This window comes from Mytilus galloprovincialis, chromosome 13 (assembly GCF_965363235.1).
Source record: "Mytilus galloprovincialis chromosome 13, xbMytGall1.hap1.1, whole genome shotgun sequence".
Lineage (NCBI taxonomy): Eukaryota > Metazoa > Mollusca > Bivalvia > Mytilida > Mytilidae > Mytilus > Mytilus galloprovincialis.
Genome location: NC_134850.1, coordinates 31,157,258 through 31,182,282, shown reverse-complemented (window position 1 = coordinate 31,182,282; position 25,025 = coordinate 31,157,258). Strand labels below are relative to the sequence as shown.

The window sequence follows — 25,025 nt, the reverse complement described above, 5'->3', positions numbered from 1 at the left end:
AGCCTAGTTTCTATCTATATTTTTTAGCAGTAAAAAATATATGTAGCCCTATGTAGCTGCTACGATATTGAACGCACCCCTAGGAGCTCCGTACAAAAACGTCATCTTTAACCAATATGATATCTGATCCAATCCATGTACATTTATTTGTCAATATTTTTTAGTATCTAAAGAACCACGTTGACTTACTTGACTTAATCCCCTTCGTCCCAAGGGGGACTTTTGGCGATTAGAACCACGTTAACCGGTAATTATTCACTTATTACTCTCTTAGGCTGCATCAAGTTATGCCGTAAAACAAAACTTTTCGTCGTATAATCTTTTTTGCTTCAAAACATTTTAGAAATAAATGCCTCATTCTTCTGGCTATACCCCATCCTGTATATCTGATCTAATGGTGAAGTTGAAATCATTCCTTCTTAAATGTCTTGGACGCTATCAAGAATTTGTTAACCAATGTGAAATATATGTTTTACAGATGACGTGTTTAACAGATAACGTCATAACAACAATACCGCCCCTTTTCCGCGAAATTGACAAATCAATAAACTCATCATAGATCAAATCACTTTATCACCGGTTTTGTACTTGAGTATCACGTCGGATGCCACATGTGGAACAGGATCTGCTAGCCCTTCATGATAACATCAGGTCACCCTAAAGTTCTTGCACCACATCAAACTTCATGTCGTTACAAGATACTACGACGTCAAAATATTTCAGCACGGGTCAATAGACGGTTCGATACAATTTCTGAACCAAAACAATTTGACACAAACTTTGTTTCTATATAATCTATACAATAATGTTGTTTTTGATTTATCTCCACTATGATAATAAAAAAAAACATTTGCAATAAAATATTCTTAACCAAACTTTATCATATTGGAAGGTAAACATATGTTATTAAAACTTGATTAATTATAAAGTTATGCATATATGAATATGTTAAGTAGTACAAAATGTAATTATTAGTGTTTTCCGATGAAGATCTAAAGTGCACAGCTTGTGTTTATAGATAGTGATCATCTGATTTCCAAGATTTTAAATAGAAATCCTGTTACAAGAATCTAAATGACGATCTTAAATGTACAGGTTGTGTTTGTATATAGAAATCTTTTCATCTCTTATATTCGTCATACATCTATAAATTTGAACTTAAATGTAAAATGTCAGGCATGTCACATGCTCTTATTACCTTGAACATTATCTTATATCTACTATAGACAATGTTTACCTGATATTCCAGTTGTGTGGATCGTCATATATAAAATGAAAACTTTAAACTGGGCGGATATACTGATTATTTTGCTGTACTTGATTGCAGTGTTAGCAGTTGGAATATGGGTAAGAATTGTATTTGCTAATGAGTTATGTTTTTTTTTATATATTAATTAAAGGGGCACTAGCTACGAGATATATAAAAAATCTAAAGTTTGACTTTTTTCTGTTCAATCAATAATGAAAGTGAAATAGTGAAATAATAATTCGCTTTTTGCAGCCAAAAAGGTTCAATTTTGTCAAATTACGCTAAGAAACATTGATAATTAGTAGTTCACTTGCTAGTGAATGAGTCGACCTCTTTAAATCCGTATTCATGTGAACTTCAATTTAACCCCTAGCTAGAGATTGACAACGCATGCATTGTACGTGTGTAACACTCAGAAACGTGTCCTTCCCCCCAAACGTGTCCGACTCCCCCAAACGTGTCCACATCGACGTCACTGAACTGCAAAAACATGTCTAGTTGTCAAAGGGTGCCATGCAAAGCGTGTCATTTGTATAATCGCTCAAACGTGTCCATTTTTTAATAAACCCCCAATTTCGTCCAATCCCCCAAACGTGTCCATACCAAGCTTTTTATTTTACTGGAACTATCATTCGTGTTCATATTATAAAAACGTAGGTTATTTGTGTGTGGTTTTTTTTTTTTTTATTTTATTATTATCATTGTATACTCATTTTACGATCTTTTACTATTTCATTAAAAGATCAAAATAAATTACTTAATTTCTTTTTCTATGCGCATTAAAAGGTTTGTACCATTTCACTCTTTATAATGTGCCATACGTTGTATTTTGGAAGGCAACATTTTTTTTTTAATTTCTGCAACTTTTATTTGAAACGGCTTCTATATTACATAACAGACATTGAAGTAGTTTCTTACTGAAGTCATAAACAAATCGGTCTTTACTCGCATTTATTTTTCTTTAGATTAAAATCCAAACTAGTGGTCATCCCAAATAACCGTAAAAATGAATGCCCAATTTTAAATTCCCGGTTTGATAATATAACCTATCTACAGTATATATCGTTAATATGATATCGTTCAAATAACGAATGAAATATTTGGCACTGGACGTTATTTCTCTTGTTCGTATGTCTTTAGTGATGCTCGTAACCTAAAATTTATTAAAAATTAGAACTGTTAAAAAAAGATGGGAGGTCAATTCGACTGAAAGCCCACCGTGCAATATTCTGATTAATATAAAAGGCATCATTGGAGTTTATTAGTATAAAATAATTTACATAGTAAATGATTAATTCAACTGTACTAGAATTATTTGTATGTTCGCTTTAAATGAGCATGAAATACTTGCAACTGGACAATAAACAAATTAAGTCAAAAGTTAATGCATATGTTACATATTAAATTTTCCGTAATGATAATCATTAATAACCGGCATTGAACAAGTTAATGCTAATAAATTACCACTTCATCAACTGTGTCCCCCATCATAGAACTGCCGTGAACGTTATTGATGTCGCGTTTAGGACATGTATTAGCGCTAAAAGACGCGAGACGTTCTGGCGTTTAAAAGTGGACACGTTTGGGCGAATAACAATAGTATCGGGCACGTTTGGGGGTTCTGAAATCGGACACGTTTGAGGAATATTGAATATTATGGACACGTTTGCGGAGAATAGACACGTTTGGGGGAATCGGACACGTTTGGGGGGAAAGACACGTTTGGGAGTGTTACACGTGTACTGGTTATTTAAAGAAAAAGAATGTCAACAATGAAAGTGAAACTACGGTTAATCATTCGATTACTAATTCGATGCACATAAAATCATTCTCATACGGTTAAAAACAATGAGAAACATCCATTTTTAATCTATAAAATAAAATCAAACATATCTATCAAAATCAAATTGCACGTGTTGGTTTAATCTATTCATATCTTTATTTATGTTTACATCGCTTATATGGTCGTCTAAGGTCAAATCGATAGGTAATTAGATGGCGGCTGGACTAAAAAACACACGAAACGAACCTATATATTATCTACCCCATGCTCTGTAAACTGTTTATTTTAGACTTTTGATAGTTTGGATACATGTTTTACATTGTTATAAATCAAATATAAGAGTCAAATCGGTGACGATGAATTTGACAGCTAGTGCCCCTTTAACACTTTAGCTAATGGGTCCCAATTATTATAACGTTGACGTTATGTCAAAATAACGAACTATTAAAAAATCTTCCATGCAAGTTGGAGATTAAATCAGCTTTAAAACTAGGTTTAACCCTCCATTCACTGAGGTAAATATCTCAACCAGTCAGGAAAATGACATATTTTTTCACTTCTTCCGTTGGTTGAATTTATCATGGAGATCGGAATTGTGTTATACTCTTTTTTGTGTAAAAATCTTTGATGTGGTTTTTATACAAGTTGAATGAATTATTATGACTAGGTATCTCTAAGTATGCTGGTAGATTATTAAGATTATGGTTAAACAATGTTATACAAATAAAATTAGTCTGTTTGTCCTCATAATGTATCGTTCATATCAAGAATAAATATTTACAAAAATTAAGCGAAATGTCCCTCTTGCCGTCTTTAATAAAATGATCATTACTATAGATATGACCACCTGGTTTTATAGCAAGTAATCTCTCTCTTTTAAGACGGTTGCATAGAGCAGCAACTTATACAGTGATTTAATTAAATATGATAAATGATATACTTTAAGGAAACAATTTGACATTTTATTACTTAAATCTATATCTTTGCAGACATTGTTTCGACCGAACAGAGGAAATATCAAGAGCTACTTTTTAGCTGGACGTTCTATGCCATGGTTTGCGGTAAATAATAGTATTGATAATAGCCTTATATTCATGAAAATACTTTTATAACTACACATGTATACCTATACTCATATCTACCATGTATTGTGTTTTGTTGAATTAATAGTCATTATGCCAGGGATTTCGACACACATTAGTCATGTTAGTCAAATTTTAATATTGAATTAAAAGTAAGTTTAATTTTATAGCGATCTTTAACGCGTCAACTGTTTTCTTTAATTGATACAGACGCATATCATATGGTCCGAGACCACAATTATTTCGTAGTGCATTTCTTTTAGAAGATAAATGAAAATTAAAAAAAACCCACCTGCGCTTTCTCAATGAAATTTTTACCGTGTGTTGTACGACTTTTGGGACAAATTATATCAAAATTATAGAAAACTATATCAAAATTATAGAAAACTATATCAAAATTATAGAAAACTTCATCGGCTATAACTCAAAATATGGACAATTTTATGTTTAGGGCGTCTTGAAATCTTTTGACAGCTTCTGAAGTGCAAATTTTCAACCTTTTTCAGCTGGACCAAATCACTACTTTCCTTTAAAATTCTGAACCAAAATTTTTTAGCAGTGAAATTTCACCCCCCTTCTTGGAATTTGACGCATTAAACATGGAGAAATAAATTTGGAAGAGGTATACAAATTAATGGCAAGTAACCCGCTGTCAACACTAGGGACTATATTTGTGAACAACGAAAATCAAGGGACGTCAATTGTGGTCACGGACCTAATAGGATAAAAAGAGTTGACCAATCTTAAAAAAACTTGGTATTACCAAAGCTTAATAAATTATAATGCTGCTTACAAAGTTTCATAACAATAGGATATATATTATAGACAATATGATAAATATCTTTGAGTGTTAAATTTTGACGTTAAAATTGAAAATTTTCAACTATCAACATTTGGGGCTTCAAAAATTAAAATATTGCAAAATAATACTTTTAAATGCCTTAATATATCATTTATCATTTACTAAAAGCAATAGAGTACTCATTTGATTTATCAGACTTAGCATAATTATTCAAAAGTCAAATTTATATGAGCCTGCGCCTAAAGATCGAGGTTTTTTTAATGAAGGGGGGCCTTACATGAAGATGTAGTATTTTCCAGCAATTTTAAATTTGTGAAGCCTTTTGGTTATAAATAATCCTTACATATGTATTGAATGTACTTTAAATTGAAAGAAAAGTTACAAATAACATATTATATTAGTTTAAAAGCGTTTTAGGCCACGTAAGACTGGAAAAAAATTAGGGTCAATTTAGGCCATGCCACATATTTACATTAAAAATGCATATTGAGGCTAAAAGAAATAAAAAAATGTGTCTTTTTTATCATTTCTATACTCATGTGACATGATACAACAAATCTGAGCACAAAAAGACTCTTGCAATTAACTTTTCTTGCAGACAGTATGGTCTAATACAAAGATTTTTGGCTTTTTAGTGAAAAACTTGCATGCAATTTTAGTCTCAAAAAGCTTCTATTTAAACCACTTGGGATCCTACAGAAGAAAAGAAAGATATTATATGAAATGGAACAAGTACAATAGACATTTTAAAGTGCTTTTGATACAAATTTAGTGAGGTCTTTATTATGGACTTCAAATTTTATGTACCAAACTCCCAAATTTTGACTTCATCCAAACAGGTCGTTAGACAAGGGTCATTTATACAACACATTTTGCACATATTATCTGAGATAATCTTCTATTCTGTAGATTCAGAGCACATGAATAAGTAAAAGAACTAGATAAAGGCATAGAAACACAAATATTGATACATGGAAACCTGTCAGACAGAAAGTCAGGATGCCATTTATGCATCAATATTGAAAAAGCTATAAAATGCCTATTTTGACCATAAAATGCCAAAATTGCTCATTTTTGCAAAAATTCTATAAAATAATAGTTTAAATGCTTTAGTTTCATGCTATTTGACAACTTGACACCATCAAATCATTTAGGGAAGTTGCCAAAGTAAAGATTCTATATTTACAGATTTCACCTCTTAGGTCCGAGACCACAATTATTTCGTAGTGCATTTCTTTTAGAAGATAAAAGAAAATTAAAAAAAATCCCACCTGCGCTTTCTCAATGAAATTTTTACAGTGTGTTGTACTACTTTTGGGACAAATTATATCAAAATAATAAAAAACTTCATCTGCTCAAACTCAAAATATGGACAATTTTATGTTTAGGGCGTCTTGAAATCTTTTGACAGCTTCTTTCAACCTTTTTCAGCTGGACCAAATCACTACTTTCCTTTAAAATTCTGAACCAAAATATTTTTACAGTATAATTTCACCCCCTTCTTGGAATTTGAGGCATTAAACATGGAGAAATAAATTTGGAAGAGGTATACAAATTAATGGCAAGTAACCCACTGTCAACACTAGGGACTATATTTGTGAACAACGAAAATCAAGGGACGACAATTGTGGTCTCGGACCATATAGTCTAATAAACACGACTTCAATTATTTACCGAAAATGTTACAGCTGCACTTAAGGTGGTACCCAACACTTTCACTAAAATTAATTTGGCTCGTTTAATTTTCATAAAATTTTGACAAAGTATTTACTTTTGACCCTTTGACAAAAATATAAAAATTTCAAAAATTTGAACCAACCATTTTGTCAAAAATATTACACTGGTTATATAGCAATTTGACAAACACTAATTTTGATCATTGAGAGGCTTAATATTCCCTTAACAACACAACGTAATTAAAACGTTAAGCTGATTTTACAGAGTTATGTCCCTGTAGTGTTAGGTACCACCTTAATTTTGGTTTATTTCACTTCCAATATATATGATAATATAAAATTGGCTCTGGTTTTGTTTATATGGCATATAAGAAAATGTGGTTTGATTGCCAAAGAAACAACCATCTATTAAGTTGTATATACAGCTGAATGATGAATAGATAAATATGAATTACACAAATAGTATACAAATTCTAATAAATTATACAAGCATAACATTATTCCAAATAAATGACGTTTGTTTCTAGGTTGGGGCGTCTTTGTTTGGGAGTAACATAGGAAGTGAACATTTCCTAGGTTTGGCTGGAGCTGGAGCAGCATCAGGAATAGCACTTGTACTTTTTGAATGGCTTGTAAGTAGCGCATAACTTTTTTTCAGTGAGATGTAGAATTGAAAATAAAAGTAAAACAAATGCAACACTACATTGGTTATGGTGGCTTTTGGCGTCTTAACTAAAATGCATAGATTTTTTTAATAATGTGTCAAAATGAAGTTTTCGTCAGTGGCGGATCCAGAGGGGGGGTCCAGGGGTGCGCACCCCCCTTTATTTTTGCCGATCAATGCATTTGTATCGGGACATATGTTTTGCACCCCCCCTTTGCCCTGGGTTAGCACCCCCCCTTTTCGAAAATTCCTGCATCCGCCCCTGTTCGTCATGCTTTTTTCAAAAATGTAATAAAAAGTATGGGTCACCGGAATTCTTTATACATGATATGAACATTGTCAGATTTTGTATAGATTATGCCTGGAAAATCCAATTGTGTGTGATAAAAAGAAAACTACATTATAGAATTTTAAGATAAAATGTGAGAAGATAATTCTTATAATATGCTAGCTGAAAGAAAAAAGAAAAATTGGGTCACCGAAATTGTTTTCTTGCTACATATTAAAATAGGTAAAATTAAAACACTTTCTATTAGAAAATTACTGTATCTGAGTTATCTCCCTACAATCAGAATTATTTCCCCTTATTTGACAAAGTTGAAAAAACGATTAAACACAAATATGGTGTCTTTTAGAAATTACAGCTGTAAATATGATGAAACACGATATTTTCTAGATTCACATCAAACAAAAGTCTTACACATGAATTGCATACTACTCTCAAAATTTGCACATTTCATTAAAGATCTTAACCAACTGTTTTCTGCTACTTCAAAATCCAAGACGGAAGAAGACACCTGAGCCCCATTAATGGTATTTTGTTTTAATATGTATATAACTTTGGAATCAAAACAGAATAGTAATACATTTTTTTTATTATAAATATAACATTTTAATGAAGACAGCATGTGGATACCGATGGAAAAGATAGGTGATAAACGTTCTTTCCATTACATTAAAAATCATCATTAATCCAACATTTGTTCATGGTGGATATTACATTACGTAGGATAAATTGGTGATAAAAAGGGCAATCAAATTATGAACAATGAAGCGGTATTATCATTATTTACCGTATTTCAAAAATAATGAATCTTTTATATCAAATTGAAGGAAAAGCCTCGTGCATTCCTTGGAAATGAAAATTACCAGTTTATAAATTTGGTGCGACCGAATAGCTTTTTTGAATTAAACTTTATCATGAAATCTAGATCTTAACCTGAAACATTTCATAGCAAGGATTTGAATAAATAAGTTTAATTCTTCTTAATGTCAACTATGTCTGTGTGAGTTGGAGCCTTACTTATCTTTAGCATTACATTTAAAAAAATAATAATAATAAAACACGCCCTAAATAAAGTACCCAAGTAACGAAAACTGACCGGAAAACATCATCCGGGACTTACAGTCCACCAACAGTAGTATCCACCAAGTGTTATCAAAATAAAAAACACTTCAAAAATTACGTACGTCCTAAGGACGTCCTTTTCTAGATTTAACTTTATCAGTAATGCTCAAACTTATATTTGAAACCTTAGGATGTTCAAATATTCAAAAACCATTCATTTAGGCAAAACATGTATAGATTTCTGTTCATGACAAATACACGCAAACAAGTCCATCAAACATCACAAAGAAAAAACACAAACAGCACTAAATACCAAAAGGTACTCAGGTATTCAGAAGCGTAAACAGTTCCTACACCTGTCGTATCCATTAGATAGATTACCTTAGCTGTATTTGGCAAACCTTTTAGGATTTTTTGGTTCTCAATGCTCTTCAACTTCATACTTTATTTGGCCTTTAAAACATTTTTTGATTCGAGCGTCACTGATGATTCTTTTGTACACGAAACGCGCGTCTGGCGTGAATATAAAAATTTTATCCTGGTATCTATGATGAGTTTATTTGTTCCCTTAAAGTGTATACTCGACGATAAGTGATATCAAGGGATTACGTATACACAAATAAAGAAGGGAGAAGCACATACTGTGGACTCATTTATTTTCGTGGGTACCAATTTTCGTAGATTGAGGAAAAAATGTATATTCGTTGATATTTAATTTCGTGGTTTTGGCAAAGCCAGTATTGTTTCCTTTGAAAATTTGTATTTCGTTGAACATTTAAATTCTAAATTCGCCTCTACCCACGAAATTCACAAAAATTGGTATCGAACGAATTTAAATGAATCCACGGTATTCACTTACGATAATCCAATTTATGCTGATTTTTTATGTTGTCTTTCAACAAAATTTTAAACCCAATATCATAAAAGCTAGACAACTATTTCAGGTTACTTTCCAGATAGTAGCGTTAGGATGGATATTTGTTCCAGTTTATATATCAGCTGGTGTAAGTATTAATATGTTTCTGTTGGTGCTTTGTCCCCGTTATGATTTATGAAATCGTGTTACTGTATTTATGCTCAAGCTCTCCTAGCTCTAAAGGTACTGATATGTTCATCTTACATGGATATTTTTTCAAAATCTCGGTCCATGCAAAAGTTTGTGAACCGACTTTGTTTTCTCTCAATCGATATATAACTTTTGAACAGCGGTATACTACTGTTACCTTTATTCATGACATTCTATTTGTTCTTAAACATTTTTCAATCAATGTTATTGCATTTGGTATACAGCATTGGATTCATAATAAGTTATCAAAGGTACCAGGATTATAATTTAGCACGCCAGACGCGCGTTTCGTCTACATAAGACTCATCAGTGACGCTCATATCAAAATATATAAAGCCAAAGCCAAACAAGTACAAAGTTGAAGAGCATTGAGGATCCAAAATTCTCAAAAAGTGTGCTAAATACGACTAAGGTAATCTATGCCTGGAATAAGAAAATCCTTAGTTTTTCGAAAAATTCAAAGTTTTGTAAACAGGAAATTTATAAAAATGACCACATTATTGATTTTCATGTCAACACCCAAGTGTTTCGGCGTTGAATACTGGGCTGGTGATACCCTCGGGGACGAAACGTCCACCAGCAGTGGCATATGTTCCTTTCAAAAAAGTATCATTTGTTATCGACATATAGCGTCAAGAATCTTAAAAACAACATCGTAAACGCCAAAAAGTGACCGGAAAAAAAATTAATGTCAAGATATCTATAAAAAGTTAAAGCACAAAAGTGAAGGCAGTTTCGCACAAATTATCTGCAATAATGCATCCATATTTCTCAATTTAATTGTATCATATTTTTTATGTCGATGCCATTTATAACAAACTATACAATTTTTACAAAATAAATATTATTGCACTCAATTGCTTTAATCTACTATATTTGAACTTTGGTTGATCGTACCACATCATCTTGTCTTTATATGGTAGGACAGGCTTTCCATTTTAACACACTCGCACTTCATTACTTTTTATTCGAGATAACATTTTACAATTTCTTCGCACGGTATTATGAGTTTATCTTTTTGCTATTTCAAGGTTTTTACTGTACCGCAGTTCATACAAAAACGCCACGGAGGGAAAAGACTGAATACTTATCTCAGTTGTATGTCCTTGGTTATGTATATCCTTACAAAGTTGTCAGTAAGTTCAGATGTGACATTTACTAAAAAATTGTCAGTAAGTTCAGAAGTGCCGAAAACCAAAATATTGTGGTAAGTTCAGAGAAGATGATTACCAATTTTCATTAAGCAATTATAGGTAAGTTCAGATGTTATGTTAACCAAACAATGTCGTTAAGTTCAGGGGTGCCGAAAACCAAAAGAAAATGTCGGTAAGTTCAGGGGTGCCGAAAACCAAAAGAAAAGTTCAGGGGTTGAAATCATAAAACTTTGATCAGTGCTCGGAGCACAAAAATCATGCTAGAAACATGAATTCCAGTATTTTGATTGGTTTATTTTGGAGCATGAGTACAAACAACTGACTCGAAAGTTTTATGACTTCAAGGCCAGATGTGACGTTAACAAATTTTCACCACAAAATTGTAGAAAATTCAGATGTGACGTTAACCAAACAACGTCGGAAAGTTCAGAGGTGACAAAAACCAAAAAAATGCCGGTAAGTTCAGAGGTCAACAACACTCAGTCAATCAATCATAGCTGATTACTCACTAGTGTTTGTTTTGCCATGTTACGTTACGTTATGTTATGTTATCTTTTATTTTATTTTATTTGTTAGTTCTCATTATGGCTTCAATGAAAAAAAAAGGGAATTAAAAGGTGCAACCAGTACATCTTTCCTGTTGTTTTAACCATCGATATATGTATACGATTAATATTGTAATCAAAATCAAACAGGTGCTTTCGAAGGGCAATTTATTCACCGCTAAACCAGTTGCATTAATAAAAATCAACATTACTGTATTTTATATTTATATAAATAAAGGCAACAGTAGTATACCGCTGTTCAAAATTCATAAACCGATAGAGAAAAAACAATTCCAGGTTACAAACTAAAACTGAGGGAAACGTATCAAATATAAGAGAACTACGACACAACAGAGACTCAACACCGAAATGTAACACACACACACACATAAACGAACTATAATGTAACAATGGCCATTTTCCTGACTTGGTACAGGACATTTTATGAAAAAATGGTAGGTTGAACCTGGTTTTGTGGCATGCTAAACCTCCCGCTTAAATGGCAGTGGGAATTATAACATTAAGATGACAACATTACACGACAGGGTTACAATAAATAAACAGATAAATGGGAGAAAATATAGGACAGATATTTAGTTTGAAACCATTTACAAAAAGTTGCTTGTCATATATACTGTAACAGTATGTAATTCTACGCATGTGGCTATGAATATGTTAGGTTTTATTACAAAACTTTCGGCCTGATCAAAATTGTAAGATGAGATATGTTTACCACTGAGCCAATTCTTCAAATGACATAGAACGTTAGCAACTTAAATTCCCCATTCGGACTTCAACAATGAGAAAAATCTAACCCTAGTGGCAATCTTTAAAAAGGCCTTGAAATGAAAATACTGAACTAGCAAAAAGCAACTATTAGGTGTGAAATTTCAATAAAAGGTATAAAGAAATACAAAATTGATCTTTATACCCTAACTATAATATTTCAAGTTATTTTGATGCACTATGTTGTGTACAAGAATACAAATGACATCAAATATAGAACATGTAGTCTTTTTTCGTGAAATAACAATAAAATAAATTACTTTTCTAGGTCAGTATATTTGCCGGATCTGTTTTTATAGAACTTTCCCTAGGATGGAATACCTACGTATCAATCATTGCATTGTTAGTCATCACTGGATTTTATACAATTTTAGGTAACATCCTATAATCTTTCGTAATGAATAAAGCGGTTTGCAATTAAATTAGGTAGGCGTGGTAAAGTTTAATAATTGGATATGGAAAATATGTCATAGAGAAAACAACCCTGTCAAGGAGTAAATAACGGAGGCCATAAAATTGGTTTTCAACGCAGCGAGAAAAAAAAACGCAAACGGAGGTAGGCCCCAGCTGTAATGTATGTTAGTTCAGTTAAAAAGGACGTCATACAAAACTCCAAAACATATAACTGAACTAGGATTAAAAAAAAACATACAAGACTTACAAAGGCCAGAGGCTCCTCTCTTGGGACAGGCGCAAAACTGCAGCCCGGTTAAGCAAGTTTTGTGAGGTCTCACCTCTCTCCCTATACATTCAGCAAATGTAAAATAAAGAAACACACATCTTTAATACGCACAGTAACAGTTCAGTTTAAAAGAAGGTCCGATGTCAAAATAGGTAACAAAAGAAACTATGCAAAATGACAATGAAACATAAATTAACAAAGGATTTGATTTTTTTTTGATTTTTTGTGTTTTAGAGCCTTTTTAAAGCACCGCTTTTCGGCTATTTCCTGGGGACAGTTTTGTTGTTTTGGTGTTTTGTTTGGTGGGGGAAGCCGTAAGGCCCGGGGAAAACCGCAGACCTTACATAGGAAATCTTACAATTCTAGTCAATTAAGATTGGAGTCGAGTGCACCCCCGCGAGCGGGTTTTGGACTCACAACCTCAGTGTTGACTGGCTAGTAGTAACTACTTCGACCATTCGGTAACTGAGGCCCCTTATTATCTAAGTCCTACTAGCAGTTACTGACACGCCAGCTCCTGACCACAAATAAACTGATTGAAAGATTATGTCTTCATCATATGAAAATAAAACACATGTCGTTATTTCCGATGCAAAGACCCTATGAGTGAATTAATATTAATACCAAAATATGCCATCCTACAGACCTGTAAACAGTATCGTAACTATATCTCTTCTTCATAAGTCTGACAAAATGTATAACATTTTGATTTGTCAATAAAGTATATATTTTAACTAGTTATGGTACGTTTTAGGTGGTTTGACAGCAGTGATGTTTACAGACACACTACAATCATTAATAATGAACATTGGAGCTTTTATAGTTACTGGAATCGGTAAATTATATACAAATAGTTGTCCCCTGGTTATCTATAAACAATTTTATTTTTGTATGATTCAAAAGTTAGCTGGCATTTTTTCCGTATTCCTGAAAGAAGATTTTTAAGTCACCTGAATAATGATTTAATCGAATTTGGCTGATTGAACCATTATCCTGTACGAAGTCGACTTCTTTAATAGTAAAAACCTTTACAGAAACGACACAAAAGAATCTTTTGTCATCTTTGGTCACTAATAACAATCAGTCTAGATTGTTATTAAAATTGAAAATCAATTGAAGACATAAATCATATTTGGAACTTTCAATTCAATGAAAACTTAATAAGATTTATCTTATATATAGTAATAATTTTTTCAACTTCGAAATTTGTTGATCGAGCCAATATCCTGCAAAATATCTTAACAGGGAAATAGTGAGATCATAGCTTACGTATAACTTTGATATATGGATATTTAAATGCATTGTCGACGTCTCAGATGAGTTGGACAAACGCGTCCGTTGTCGTCCGAATCCACCGATTAACCCCGAAAAAAATGGTATCATGACAACATAAGACCAGGAATGGTAATGATCCCTCAGTAAAATAGTCAGAAGTCTTTGTCAATCAATGATCAAAATAAAAAGCTGTACATGTCATAAAGAGAAGTAAAGGACATATTCGATACTGAAGACAGAAAACCATACAACAATATATTACCTCAGTACGGACAATTGCGTCATTGGTTTTTTAATTGACACATATTGTTGTGTATAATGTTGTAAGATGTATTAAATATTACAGTTCATTGAATTATGGTCCTTTGGTTTTGTGTTTCTAAAATCCTTTAGCTTACAAAGTTGTTGTATCATTCTCAAATTCTGGATGAATCTATGAAATATGAAACTTGCATAAAACGTTTTGTTCGTTGATCCTCAGAAATGTATCGTTCTAACAGGCTTTTACAAAGTTGGTGGATACAACGCAATGACGGAAAAATATATGATGGCTATTCCGAGTGAACGAACTGATAATTCAACATGTGGTTTACCTCGTAGTGACGCCTTTCATTTGTTTCTTGATGCTGATGGGGCAATATTTCCATGGCCAGGACTTGTAATGCAAGCAACCATTGGATGCATATGGTATTGGTGCTTTGATCAGGTAAAGCTGGCATAAAGTCATGAACGTTCGGCCTGAATAAATACCGAGTGTTTTATAAATATATGTATCAATATGTTTTTACGTAAAGCGAGGATTCCATAGAATTATTGGAATATTCAAATAAATTTACTTTGCATGATCGTCGCTGGAGATCGTTCAAATTCGATTTTTTAGTAGAATGGAAATTAAAGTTCTAGGATATTATTTTAAGAAATGTTTGGGAGTTTTTTATTTCATAGTTGAAATATATCTGAAAGTTAGTTAAGCAACCAGTAAGAGGTAATATCTCATTTTTAGCAAATCAATGCATCTTAAAGAAAGGTTAGTTAAAAGTTAAAGCTTAAGTTTCAAAATATGCAGTTTCAATAATATATCAATTTAGGTTGAAATATTTAGTATTTGAATGTTAATAAAAGAAGGACAACAGAACCAAACGGACAATTAAAATTTACGAGCCGAAAAGTAACCAACATAATTACGAAATAGACGAAAAACAATAAAACATCAAAGACAATAGTCTACAAAACACTTCATCGAAAACTAAATCATTACTGTTCCAATGTTTTGCCTCCAGTCTGGAGACAAGAAAAAAATGTCCATGTTTCATAAAATAAAAAGATATAGTAGGTTGCAAATAAGATAAGTTTACAGTAATTTAATGTTAAATGATTTATTAAGTTATTTCTTTGTTTCAAAAGTTTTCTTTATTATTGAGTTAGCTTGAGATACATAATATTACTGTGAAATCCGCTGTCTGTTTTTTTTTCGAACAGACGTTTAGAAACCATAAAACGAATATTTTTCACTCCAACAAATACATATTTTGGCGACTGTTCTTGTTGTTGAACAGTCAATGTATTAACAAACCGTTCGCCAAGTCTCCAGAGATTGCTTTGTAAACCAATTCTGGAATATTGATTCTAATATATTAATTTTTGATGGATTTAATCGTAATCTAGAAATTGTCTTATAAATATCATAAATTAGCATTGTCTTCCTCAATAGTATATGTGTGTAAAACAAACTTCTTTTGAACTGAGTATATGAGTAGGGTTGAGATCTCAAAACACACGTTGAACCCCGCCGCATTTGCGCCTGTCCCAAGTCAGGAGCCTCTGACTTTTTTTAAGTTCATTATCACTGAATTAGTATATATTTGTTTAGGGGCCAGCTGAAGGACGCCTCTGGGTGCGGAAATTTCTCGCTACATTGAAGACCTGTTGGTGACCTTCTGCTGTTGTTTTTTTTCTATGGTCGGGTTGTTGTCTCTTTGGCACATTCCCCATTTCCATTCTCAATTTTATTGTATCATTTTTGATTTTAGTCTCTTGTGTAGATTCCGGAGTTTAGTATGATGTCCATTTTCACTGAACTCGTATACATTTTTTTAGGGGCCATATGAAGCACTCCGACGGGTGCGGGAGTTTCTCGCTGCATTCAAGACCCATTGGTGGCATTCGACTGTTGTCTGTTCTTTGGTCGGGTTGTTGTCTCTTTGACACATTCCCCATTTCCATTCTCAATTTTATTTTATTGCAGGTGATGGTTCAAAGAACGATAGCAGCTAAGAATATATCTCATGCAAAAGGTGGTGTGCTGATGACTTGTTTCTTGAAGGTGTTGCCGCTCTTTACCATGGTATTTCCTGGAATGATTAGTCGAATCCTATTTACAGGTATATTGTTTTGAACAACTATGGATTACATTTTTGTATTTAAAATAAAATAACGGAAACGTATTGTTGATCTAAACTTGATATTAAAAAGAAGTATGGAATGAAGCTGTACTTTATGAGAATATCTAGATGACTTTATGTTATTTTTGTCATATTTTTTTTTCTTTCTCGTTAACATATACCATTATTATATTTCTGAATTCTTTTTAATTGATTAAGTAAATTATATATTCTTTTATTAGATGAGGTTGGTTGTGCAGACACAGAAGTGTGTAAAAAGGTGTGTGATAATGAAGTTGGATGCTCAAACATCGCTTATGCTAAGCTTGTTATGGAAATTTTACCAAATGGTAAGTTTCTTATTATACATGTGCATGCTTTTCGATAACAATGTGACAAGACATCAACATTTTGATAGATTTGCGTGTGCCCTTAGTTTTAGGATCGATCAAATTGAATTATTTTCCAAATTAGGCCTCCAGAGAGGGGAGCATATAATAAACCTAAACTTTTTATATAAAGTCATACAGGATATTATATATTAGATATAAAAAGTATTAAAGAGTTTCAACTCCAGAGATGTAACAAACGTTGTTTCTAGCTAGACTTTATGATATTTGTGCTGTAAATGTAAAAATATAACTGATTGTTTACCTGCAACAGGTACCAAGGGATAATATGCTCTAGGATTTGAAATGTGGTTCGGTCAGAAAAAGAACAACAAAAGATATCGGTACCATTAAGGAACAGAATTGTTAATTCATGGGGGGGGGGGGTGGAAGATGTGGTGGTTACCAAAACCTTTATCTCACGTAGTCATCAAGACATCTTATTATTACTCAGTTATTAAGTGTTAGTTACTCTTAATCTAAAACGTATCAATATTATAAAACTAGTGCAAGCATGAAACTGGACTTTGACAATTATTATACTTACATTGGAAATATGGCTTCCAAAGGTGACTGATAACTAGATATATAATCACTTTTGGCATTCTTCCTACCGGCAGTTAAAACCCTTGCCGATGTAGGACGTCTGTTTGACTGTGTCTGATGTATACATACCCACCCTTGTCCGGTCAGATTTCAGACCCAATGGCTCATATATAGAGCGTTATTTGATACACATTATATATTGTCAACGAAAACTGCAGAGTTACCTGCTTAAACGATGGGGTTCATGTTGTTAGTCGGTTAAATCTGAATTTTATTTTAGAAATTGTGTTTTAAACATAAACATAGTATTGCTTGTTTTGAGGAATGTAAGATAATAGTAGTTTATGACATGGGGGTAAATTGGAACAGCTAAAACAAATTATGAAGTTGTCGATCAGCTGACATAAACTTTATTTGCATCTTACCTTTAACCATGGTGCGTCATGCAAGAACGTTTTTAAATGTAAATATAACAACAGATTAACATGATATAACTTGAATGTTTCAGGTCTACGTGGCTTTATGATTGCTGTGATGCTATCAGCTATTATGAGTTCCCTTACTTCAATATTCAACAGCGCAAGCACAATCTTTACTATAGATGTATGGCAGAAAATACGAAAATCTGCAGGAGAAAAAGAGTTACTTATAGTAGGAAGGTATGATTTATTGAAAAACTAAGGATTTTCTACTCAGGAATAGCTTGCATAGCTGTATATAGCAAAACCTTTCGAAATTTGCTCTTCAATTTCGTTTTTTTTTTGTTGTCTTTTTACCTCATTTTGTATTGAGCATCAGTTATGAGTCTTTTGTATACGAAACGATCATTTGGTAGGTTTGATGAGCTTATATACATAACTTGTTCTAAATTCAAATGCACCCGATATTGTAATTAATAAATTTGAATAATAATGTGGGTATTAAAACAAAATATAAAGTCAATTTCCCTTGTAGGTGTTTCACTACCGACAGTTTAACATTTTAAATAATTTTTACTTATAAATAAAGGCAACAGCTTATTTAGAGCAAAACCAAGGAATCAATTTTTTTTATTAAATTATACGGCTGATTAATTTTTCTGTAAACTTGCTTCAACCGATAATTCTCAACTTTCGAAATAACACTATTCAGTGACAGTTGAATCAAGATAGGTAAAAAAAGAGGCCAGATTAAGTACAAAATCAAAGAGCTTTAATGACCTAAAACTAAAAGCAGTTTTGCCAATCACAGCTAAGATAATCTTTTCCTGGAGAAGATTATTCTTGTAACATGTAATTATTTTTACAGGGGTGCGTTAACTGAATGATTTTTAATTATTTCACTCTCCAATCCCGCCGTTGAAGACTTCTCGTTTGAAATGCATAGAATGGGAGGAGCTTAAACCGGTGCATTAACTTCCATCTCAAAAGTTGTTAATGCACAGTCTGGCTCCGCCTCCTTGGGGTAGTAATAAGGGAGCAACCATTTAACTCAAGGGGGTATATTGGTTTTTTTTTGTCTAAGTCGAGAATTTTGCGCATAACGCGATCGCTTTTTTATGTTTTTTCAACGCTATTAATCAAATAATTTTTTTCAATATTTAACACTATAAGGTAAGGAGGGGGAATCTGGATTTAAAATATTTTTTTTTGTCATCTGCTTGACCAGAAGATTTTTTTTTATCAAATTGGGGATCATTCCCTTAATGAAAGATTAAAACAAAATGAAATAGAAATGACTATATATTTCCCTACAGTTTTTTTGCTTGGATACCTGTTTTATCGTGTTGAAATTAATAATAATCGAAAAAAATATATAGCACTTGATATTTAGTAATTTTCTTTATTTCATAAAGGTCTCTTTCCGTGTATTGATCATGCTTCAAATATTTGACCCTGACCCCTACACGCATTCAACACGCAACCATTGCAATCAATTAACCGATCTTTTCTCAGATGTTAGGAATGAAAGAAGATTATTTCAAATTACCTTCATCAGGAAATGTTTCCTTTTTATCACAACGTCCTTTAAAGCTACACGTCTTTTTTTTTCTGATTTGAGGGCAAATAAACATTGAATAAAATTTCAATTCCAATCAGAAGTATACATCAACGTCATAGTGCAGAAATATACATGGTCTTGAACAATGTCAAAAATGAAATTGTGTTTCTAAGTTCAATACAGATATAACTTAATAATCAAGCAAAAGTTGTTAATATTTCTTCAAAGAAAGCAATCATTGGAAAATTTTGAGAGGGTACACGAGGTTTTATTTTTTCAGAAACAACGATAAGAAGGATAGTGTTTTTGTTTTGTAAATAATATGATCTCGGGGAGAAAATTATATAGGACAACTGTTTAAATTTAAAGCTGAATCATATTTTTTGTGACTAGTATCTTTTGTTAAATAGGTTTTAAATAACAGTAGTATACCGCTGTTAAAAACTCGTAAATCTATGGACAAAAAACAAAAGTAAACAAACTAAAACTGAGGGAAACGCATTAAATATACGAGGAGAACAACGACACAACATTAAAATGTAACACATACAGAAACGGACTAAGCATTAGACAAAATCCGATGAGAATAACAAATATAACATCAAAACCAAATACATGAATTTGGGATAGAAAAGTACCGTGACACGGCTTATAGTAATGTGAATTCACACTCAAATATAAGAGAAAACAAACGACACAACGAAACACAACGTAAAAATGTTACACTCACAGAAACGAACTATGATATAACAATGGCCATTTTCCTGACTTGGTACAGGACATTTTTAAAGAAAAAAATGGTGGGTTGAACCTGGTTTTGTGGCATGCCAAACCTCGCACTTTAATGGCAGTGTTAAATATAACATTGAAATGAAAATATAATATTACAGGACTGCAATACAAATAAATAGGAGAACGTATTAGGCAAAGAAACACATGAATTTTAAAATCAACATAGTAAAAGAGGAAATCAACAGACATGAATATGCTCGAGATTGGCCGGGGTTTTTTTTATTTATAAACCATGCATATTTCTTTTATTTTGATCATAACAAATTCAAATGTATATTTATCAGGCTGTTTGTTACACTTATGTGTGGTATCAGTATTTTATTTTTACCTCTTGTAAAAGCTGCTGAAGGCGGAATGATTTTTGCTTACATCAATGCAGTTGATAGTATTTTGGCATATCCTATTGGCATGATGTTTCTTTTATCTATATTTTGGAAAGGCGCAACCGAACAGGTATAGCTTAATATAACAGTGTTGATTTTAGGAATTAACGTACATTTTTTCCTTTATTGCATATATTTCATGCACATTGTATAGTTGTATACATTTGACAAAACATGTTAGAAATGGGATTATTTCATGTTATCATGACAGTGTAAATCAAAGTAACTTTGCCTATATATATATGTATATATATATATATATATACTTACCATCGAGACTCATAATAGACACAAGGATTAAAACTGTTTAGGCCAGTCGCGTGTATCACACCTTCAAAATATTCATTAGTGACGCTCAAATAAACAAAAGTTAAAGAGACCAAATAAAGTCAGAATTGAAGAGCATGGATGACTCAAAATTTCGATTTGTTTTGCCAAATACAGCGAACGAAACCTTGTATTCGAAATATTTAAAGTTTTGTTAACAGTTAATTTATAATTTTGAAGATATAAATGATAATTCATATCAGCACAGAACTGCTCTTCAACTATTGTGTATGTGCAGTCAGTTTATTGACTGAGTGTAGGATATTTTAAAGGAACAAGTACAATAGTTATCAAAGGTACCAGGCTTATAATTTAATACGCCAGACATGCAATTCGTCTTCATCAGTGACGCTCAGATCAAAATAATAAGGTTGACCAATTAAAGAGTGTGAAAATACAGCTATATCTCTAAATTGTGAATCAAAAATGAAAATCAAGGAGCCACTTATCTTGAAACATTTTTTCCGTTTGATCTTTTTTTAAACAGATCATATAAAAGATAACAAAATACATAATATACCACAATCTCCAACAGCGAATCAGGCATTCAAATATTTTTTTTAATGAACTGGCAATCATACCTCATCTTCTTTGTAATATTTTTACAAACTTTTATCTCGATTAATATTCATATGGTTACGAACGATCACCAACAACAGTAAAAAGACGAATATGAACGTTACAAAAAAATTTTCACTATGACAAGCCAGAGACCAACTAACAATGCCAGTGCTAAAAATGAGAAGTAACAAATTAATACATAGTCTTACATAACACAACGTAGAACAAGCTAAGAAATGATTAAACATATAAAGATATTTGTTATATTGTAGGGTTGTTTCAATTGTATTCGTCTTTTGTATTATAGGGTTGTTTCTATGGTTTGCTTCTAGTAAATTGTGTTGGACTTGCTCGTCTTATATTAATGTTTGTATATCCTGAGCCTGCTTGTGGAGAACCGGACACAAGACCAGCTCTGCTGTCCAAAGTGCATTTTTTGTACTTTGGTGTTATTATCAACAGTATCACTATCATATTAATTATCAGCATTAGTTTCATTACAAAAAGTAACAGACGGACAGACAAAGAGGTATGGAACAATAACCAGAAGAAACAACCTTTTAACTGTAGAAAAATATATACAAATGATTATTTCCTATGTTCATTGTTTTGTGTAGTAAATGTGGGTTGTTGTGATGATATTCGGTTATTCAATCGTTCATATTCCCGTAAAATGTTTATTTTTTAACATTATCGTTCTACGAAGTCTCGTAGCTCAATCATAAAAAAGAATATGCCGTGGGATGATCGAAACAGCTTAAACATACATTCATAATTAACCATGTGTGTGTTCTCAAAGAACGTCTTATTAAAATGATAATTATTTTACATTTGATTGAATACGTGATTGCTAAATAGATCGAAATGTAAATTTGGATTTTCTTTCCAATTTACAAACAGCATATGAAAAAAATTACAATTGTTATTTTTATGCCCCACCTACGATAGTAGAGGGGCATTATGTTTTCTGGTCTGTGCGTCCGTTCGTCCGTCTGTCTGTCTGTCTGTTCGTTCGTTCGTCCGTCTGTCCCGCTTCAGGTTAAAGTTTTTGGTCAAGGTAGTTTTTGATGAAGTTGAAGTCCAATCAACTTGAAACTTAGTATACATGTGCCCTATGATATGATCTTTCTAATTTAAATGCCAAATTATAGTTTTGACCCCAATTTTATGGTTCACTGAACATAGAAAATGATAGTGCAAATTTCAGGTTAAAGTTTTTGATAAAGTAGAAGTCCAATCAACTTGAAACTTAGTATACATGTTCCCTTTCATTAGATCATTCTAATTTTAATGCCAAATTAGAGAATTTATTCCAATTTCACGGTCCACTAAACATAGAAAATGATAGTGCGAGTGGGGCATCCGTGTACTGTGGACACATTCTTGTTTTATTATATTTTTAATATGTTTTCAAATCCTCATTTATAGTTAAAAAGAGGCGAACGATACCAACAGGATAGTCAAACTCATAAGACGAAAATACAAACAGCAGTACTAAAAACACAAAATAGAAAACTATCGCCGGAGCAATACAAATCCAATCAAAAACCGGTAGTTATGTCATATGTTTTGGCAGGGTTTGCAGATCATGCGCTACATGTGACACCCGTCATGTTACTCTTAAAAAACTGTGTTCATAAGTTATATAAAGGGATTAGTCATCATATATAAACAAGTAAATATGTTTTCCATTCAGCTGCATGGATGCACGTGGTGGACAAGAATTCGACCAAACCAGTACGATGTTAAGCGATCAGATCAAACAGTCACGGCGGTTTTTTCTACTCAAATGGATATAGTTAATTCAGATATGTCAGATGGCGAGAACAAATCAACATCTGCAGATCATGCTTCAAGACCAAAAGGTTTGTACAATATTATGCCTTTCGTCCTCAAACTTTGATATTATTGCCAAAAGGAAAACATCTATATTGATAGTCGTCATCTTTTTTCTAGATCAAACTTCAAAATTGCCTTTCTGAAAAAGATACAAAACACGGTCAGTGAATTTTTGTGGTTAAATAGGAATCTTTACCTCAGGAATAGATTACCTTAGCTGTATTTGGTCAAAGTATTGGAATTTTGGTCCCTAATGCTCTTCAACTTCGTGGTTTATTTTGCCTTTTTAACTTATTGGATTCGAGCGTCACTTATGAGACTGTTGTAGACGAAACGCGCATCTGGCGTATTAAGAAAAAAATAATCCTGGTATATATGTTGAGTTTATTTACAAAATAATAATTAAAAATATCATTTATGTAATTTATCTTATCCTCAACAAAACAAAACAGGATAATAAGTGATTTTTTAACATCGTTAAAGGTATTGTTTACAACTCGCGACAAGTGCAGAAAGTTAACCGTTTCTTTCGTAAAAAAGGATAAAAGATACTAGACATTCAAACTCATGGCTAAAAAAGAAAAAGACAAACAGATAAATAATAGGACATAAATAAAAATTAAAGACAAAGCCCCACCAAAAACAGGGGGTCTCAGGTGGGTAAGCAGATCATGTTCCACATGTGGCAACTTTACTTAATGCCTTCAGTTTATGTATTTATTGATCACGATTATGATGAAAATTAACCTATAACTTACAATTATCATTATTAGAATAATTATTATCATTAATAATATTTCTTATAATTTAGAAGTAAGCGAAGAGATCAGACTCCCAGTTCTTCGACGACTAACGAATTTCCTGTTTGGGAACATGTCTTCCAGTAAATCGTCAGAATTCGGTATGACCCAGAGAAAAGAATTTCTCACTGAAAACAATTTTATAAAAAATATATTAAATGTGCTAGTGGTACTACTATTTTGTATAATAGCGCTCTTAATTGGAATATATCGGTAACATTTCTATACTGAGTTTATTTATTCAAGACGTCAAATACTTAATTTTAAGGGAAACATTAGCGCAGAGATGTAAGAATTGTTACTGGCCTGCCTAACTATGACATCAGAGAAAGCTTTTATTTTTGGAACCTTTGTCTGTTATTATCAGTTTATCCCGCGTTTTTGGCGGAGTTTGTGTTGCTTAATCTTTAGTTTTTGTATGCTGAGTCTCTTGTTCTATTATTTGTGTATATGTCTTTTTTCATTTTTTTTTTGGCCATGGAGGTGTCAGTTTATTTTCGATCTATGAGTTTGTGTGTCCCTCTGGTAACTTTGACCCTCTTTTATCATAGACACGCTCCTAATTATTTATGAACAATAATACCACTTCATGTAACAACTACTAGTATTTATGTATACAATCTAGGAAACTACACTGACTGCAGAGTACTATTATGAGATTAAAAAGTATCCAACAAAATATTTTTTCACTTCTATAGGATAATAGCATAAAATCTATAACACAATTAAACATCAGGTAAGGTTTCAATCTCCAAATTTAAGTATTTCCCAAAAATGAAATGACATCAGTTAAAGTCTCTATAAAATTTTATGGTAATATAAAGAACGTAAGGAATATACCATATTAACTAGAATTCGACATAAGTATTTAACTCTATGACACCTATCTATCCTAAGATACATTTTATATTTTCT

At 32.3% G+C, this 25,025-nt stretch overlaps 1 protein-coding gene across 2 annotated transcripts; it reads left to right on the top strand.

Moving 5' to 3' along the window:
* Nucleotides 1–1,238: 1,238 nt before the first annotated feature.
* LOC143056565 (sodium/mannose cotransporter SLC5A10-like) lies at nt 1,239–24,335 on the top strand. Of its 2 annotated transcripts, XM_076229667.1 has the most exons (15): nt 1,239–1,347; nt 4,022–4,093; nt 7,120–7,224; nt 9,549–9,608; nt 10,702–10,806; nt 12,424–12,529; nt 13,592–13,672; nt 14,613–14,818; nt 16,358–16,493; nt 16,736–16,843; nt 17,937–18,087; nt 20,485–20,653; nt 21,779–22,000; nt 23,168–23,336; nt 24,122–24,335. In XM_076229667.1, exons 1-15 carry the CDS (start codon nt 1,273–1,275, stop codon nt 24,325–24,327), a joined length of 1,971 nt encoding a protein of 656 aa, XP_076085782.1. In that variant the 5' UTR covers nt 1,239–1,272; the 3' UTR covers nt 24,328–24,335. The 2 variants fall into 2 exon arrangements, with proteins under 2 accessions (XP_076085782.1, XP_076085783.1); XM_076229668.1 differs by lacking the exons at nt 1,239–1,347; nt 4,022–4,093 and adding an exon at nt 8,002–8,069.
* Nucleotides 24,336–25,025: the final 690 nt, after the last annotated feature.

Coding starts and splice junctions, on each gene's coding strand:
- LOC143056565 (XM_076229667.1), top strand. CDS start 1,273: ATGAAAACTTTAAACTGGGCGGATATACTGATTATTTTGCTGTACTTG. Junction 13,673..14,612: donor TTTTATAGTTACTGGAATCG/GTAAATTATATA, acceptor TCGTTCTAACAG/GCTTTTACAAAGTTGGTGGA. Junction 16,844..17,936: donor TATGGAAATTTTACCAAATG/GTAAGTTTCTTA, acceptor TGAATGTTTCAG/GTCTACGTGGCTTTATGATT.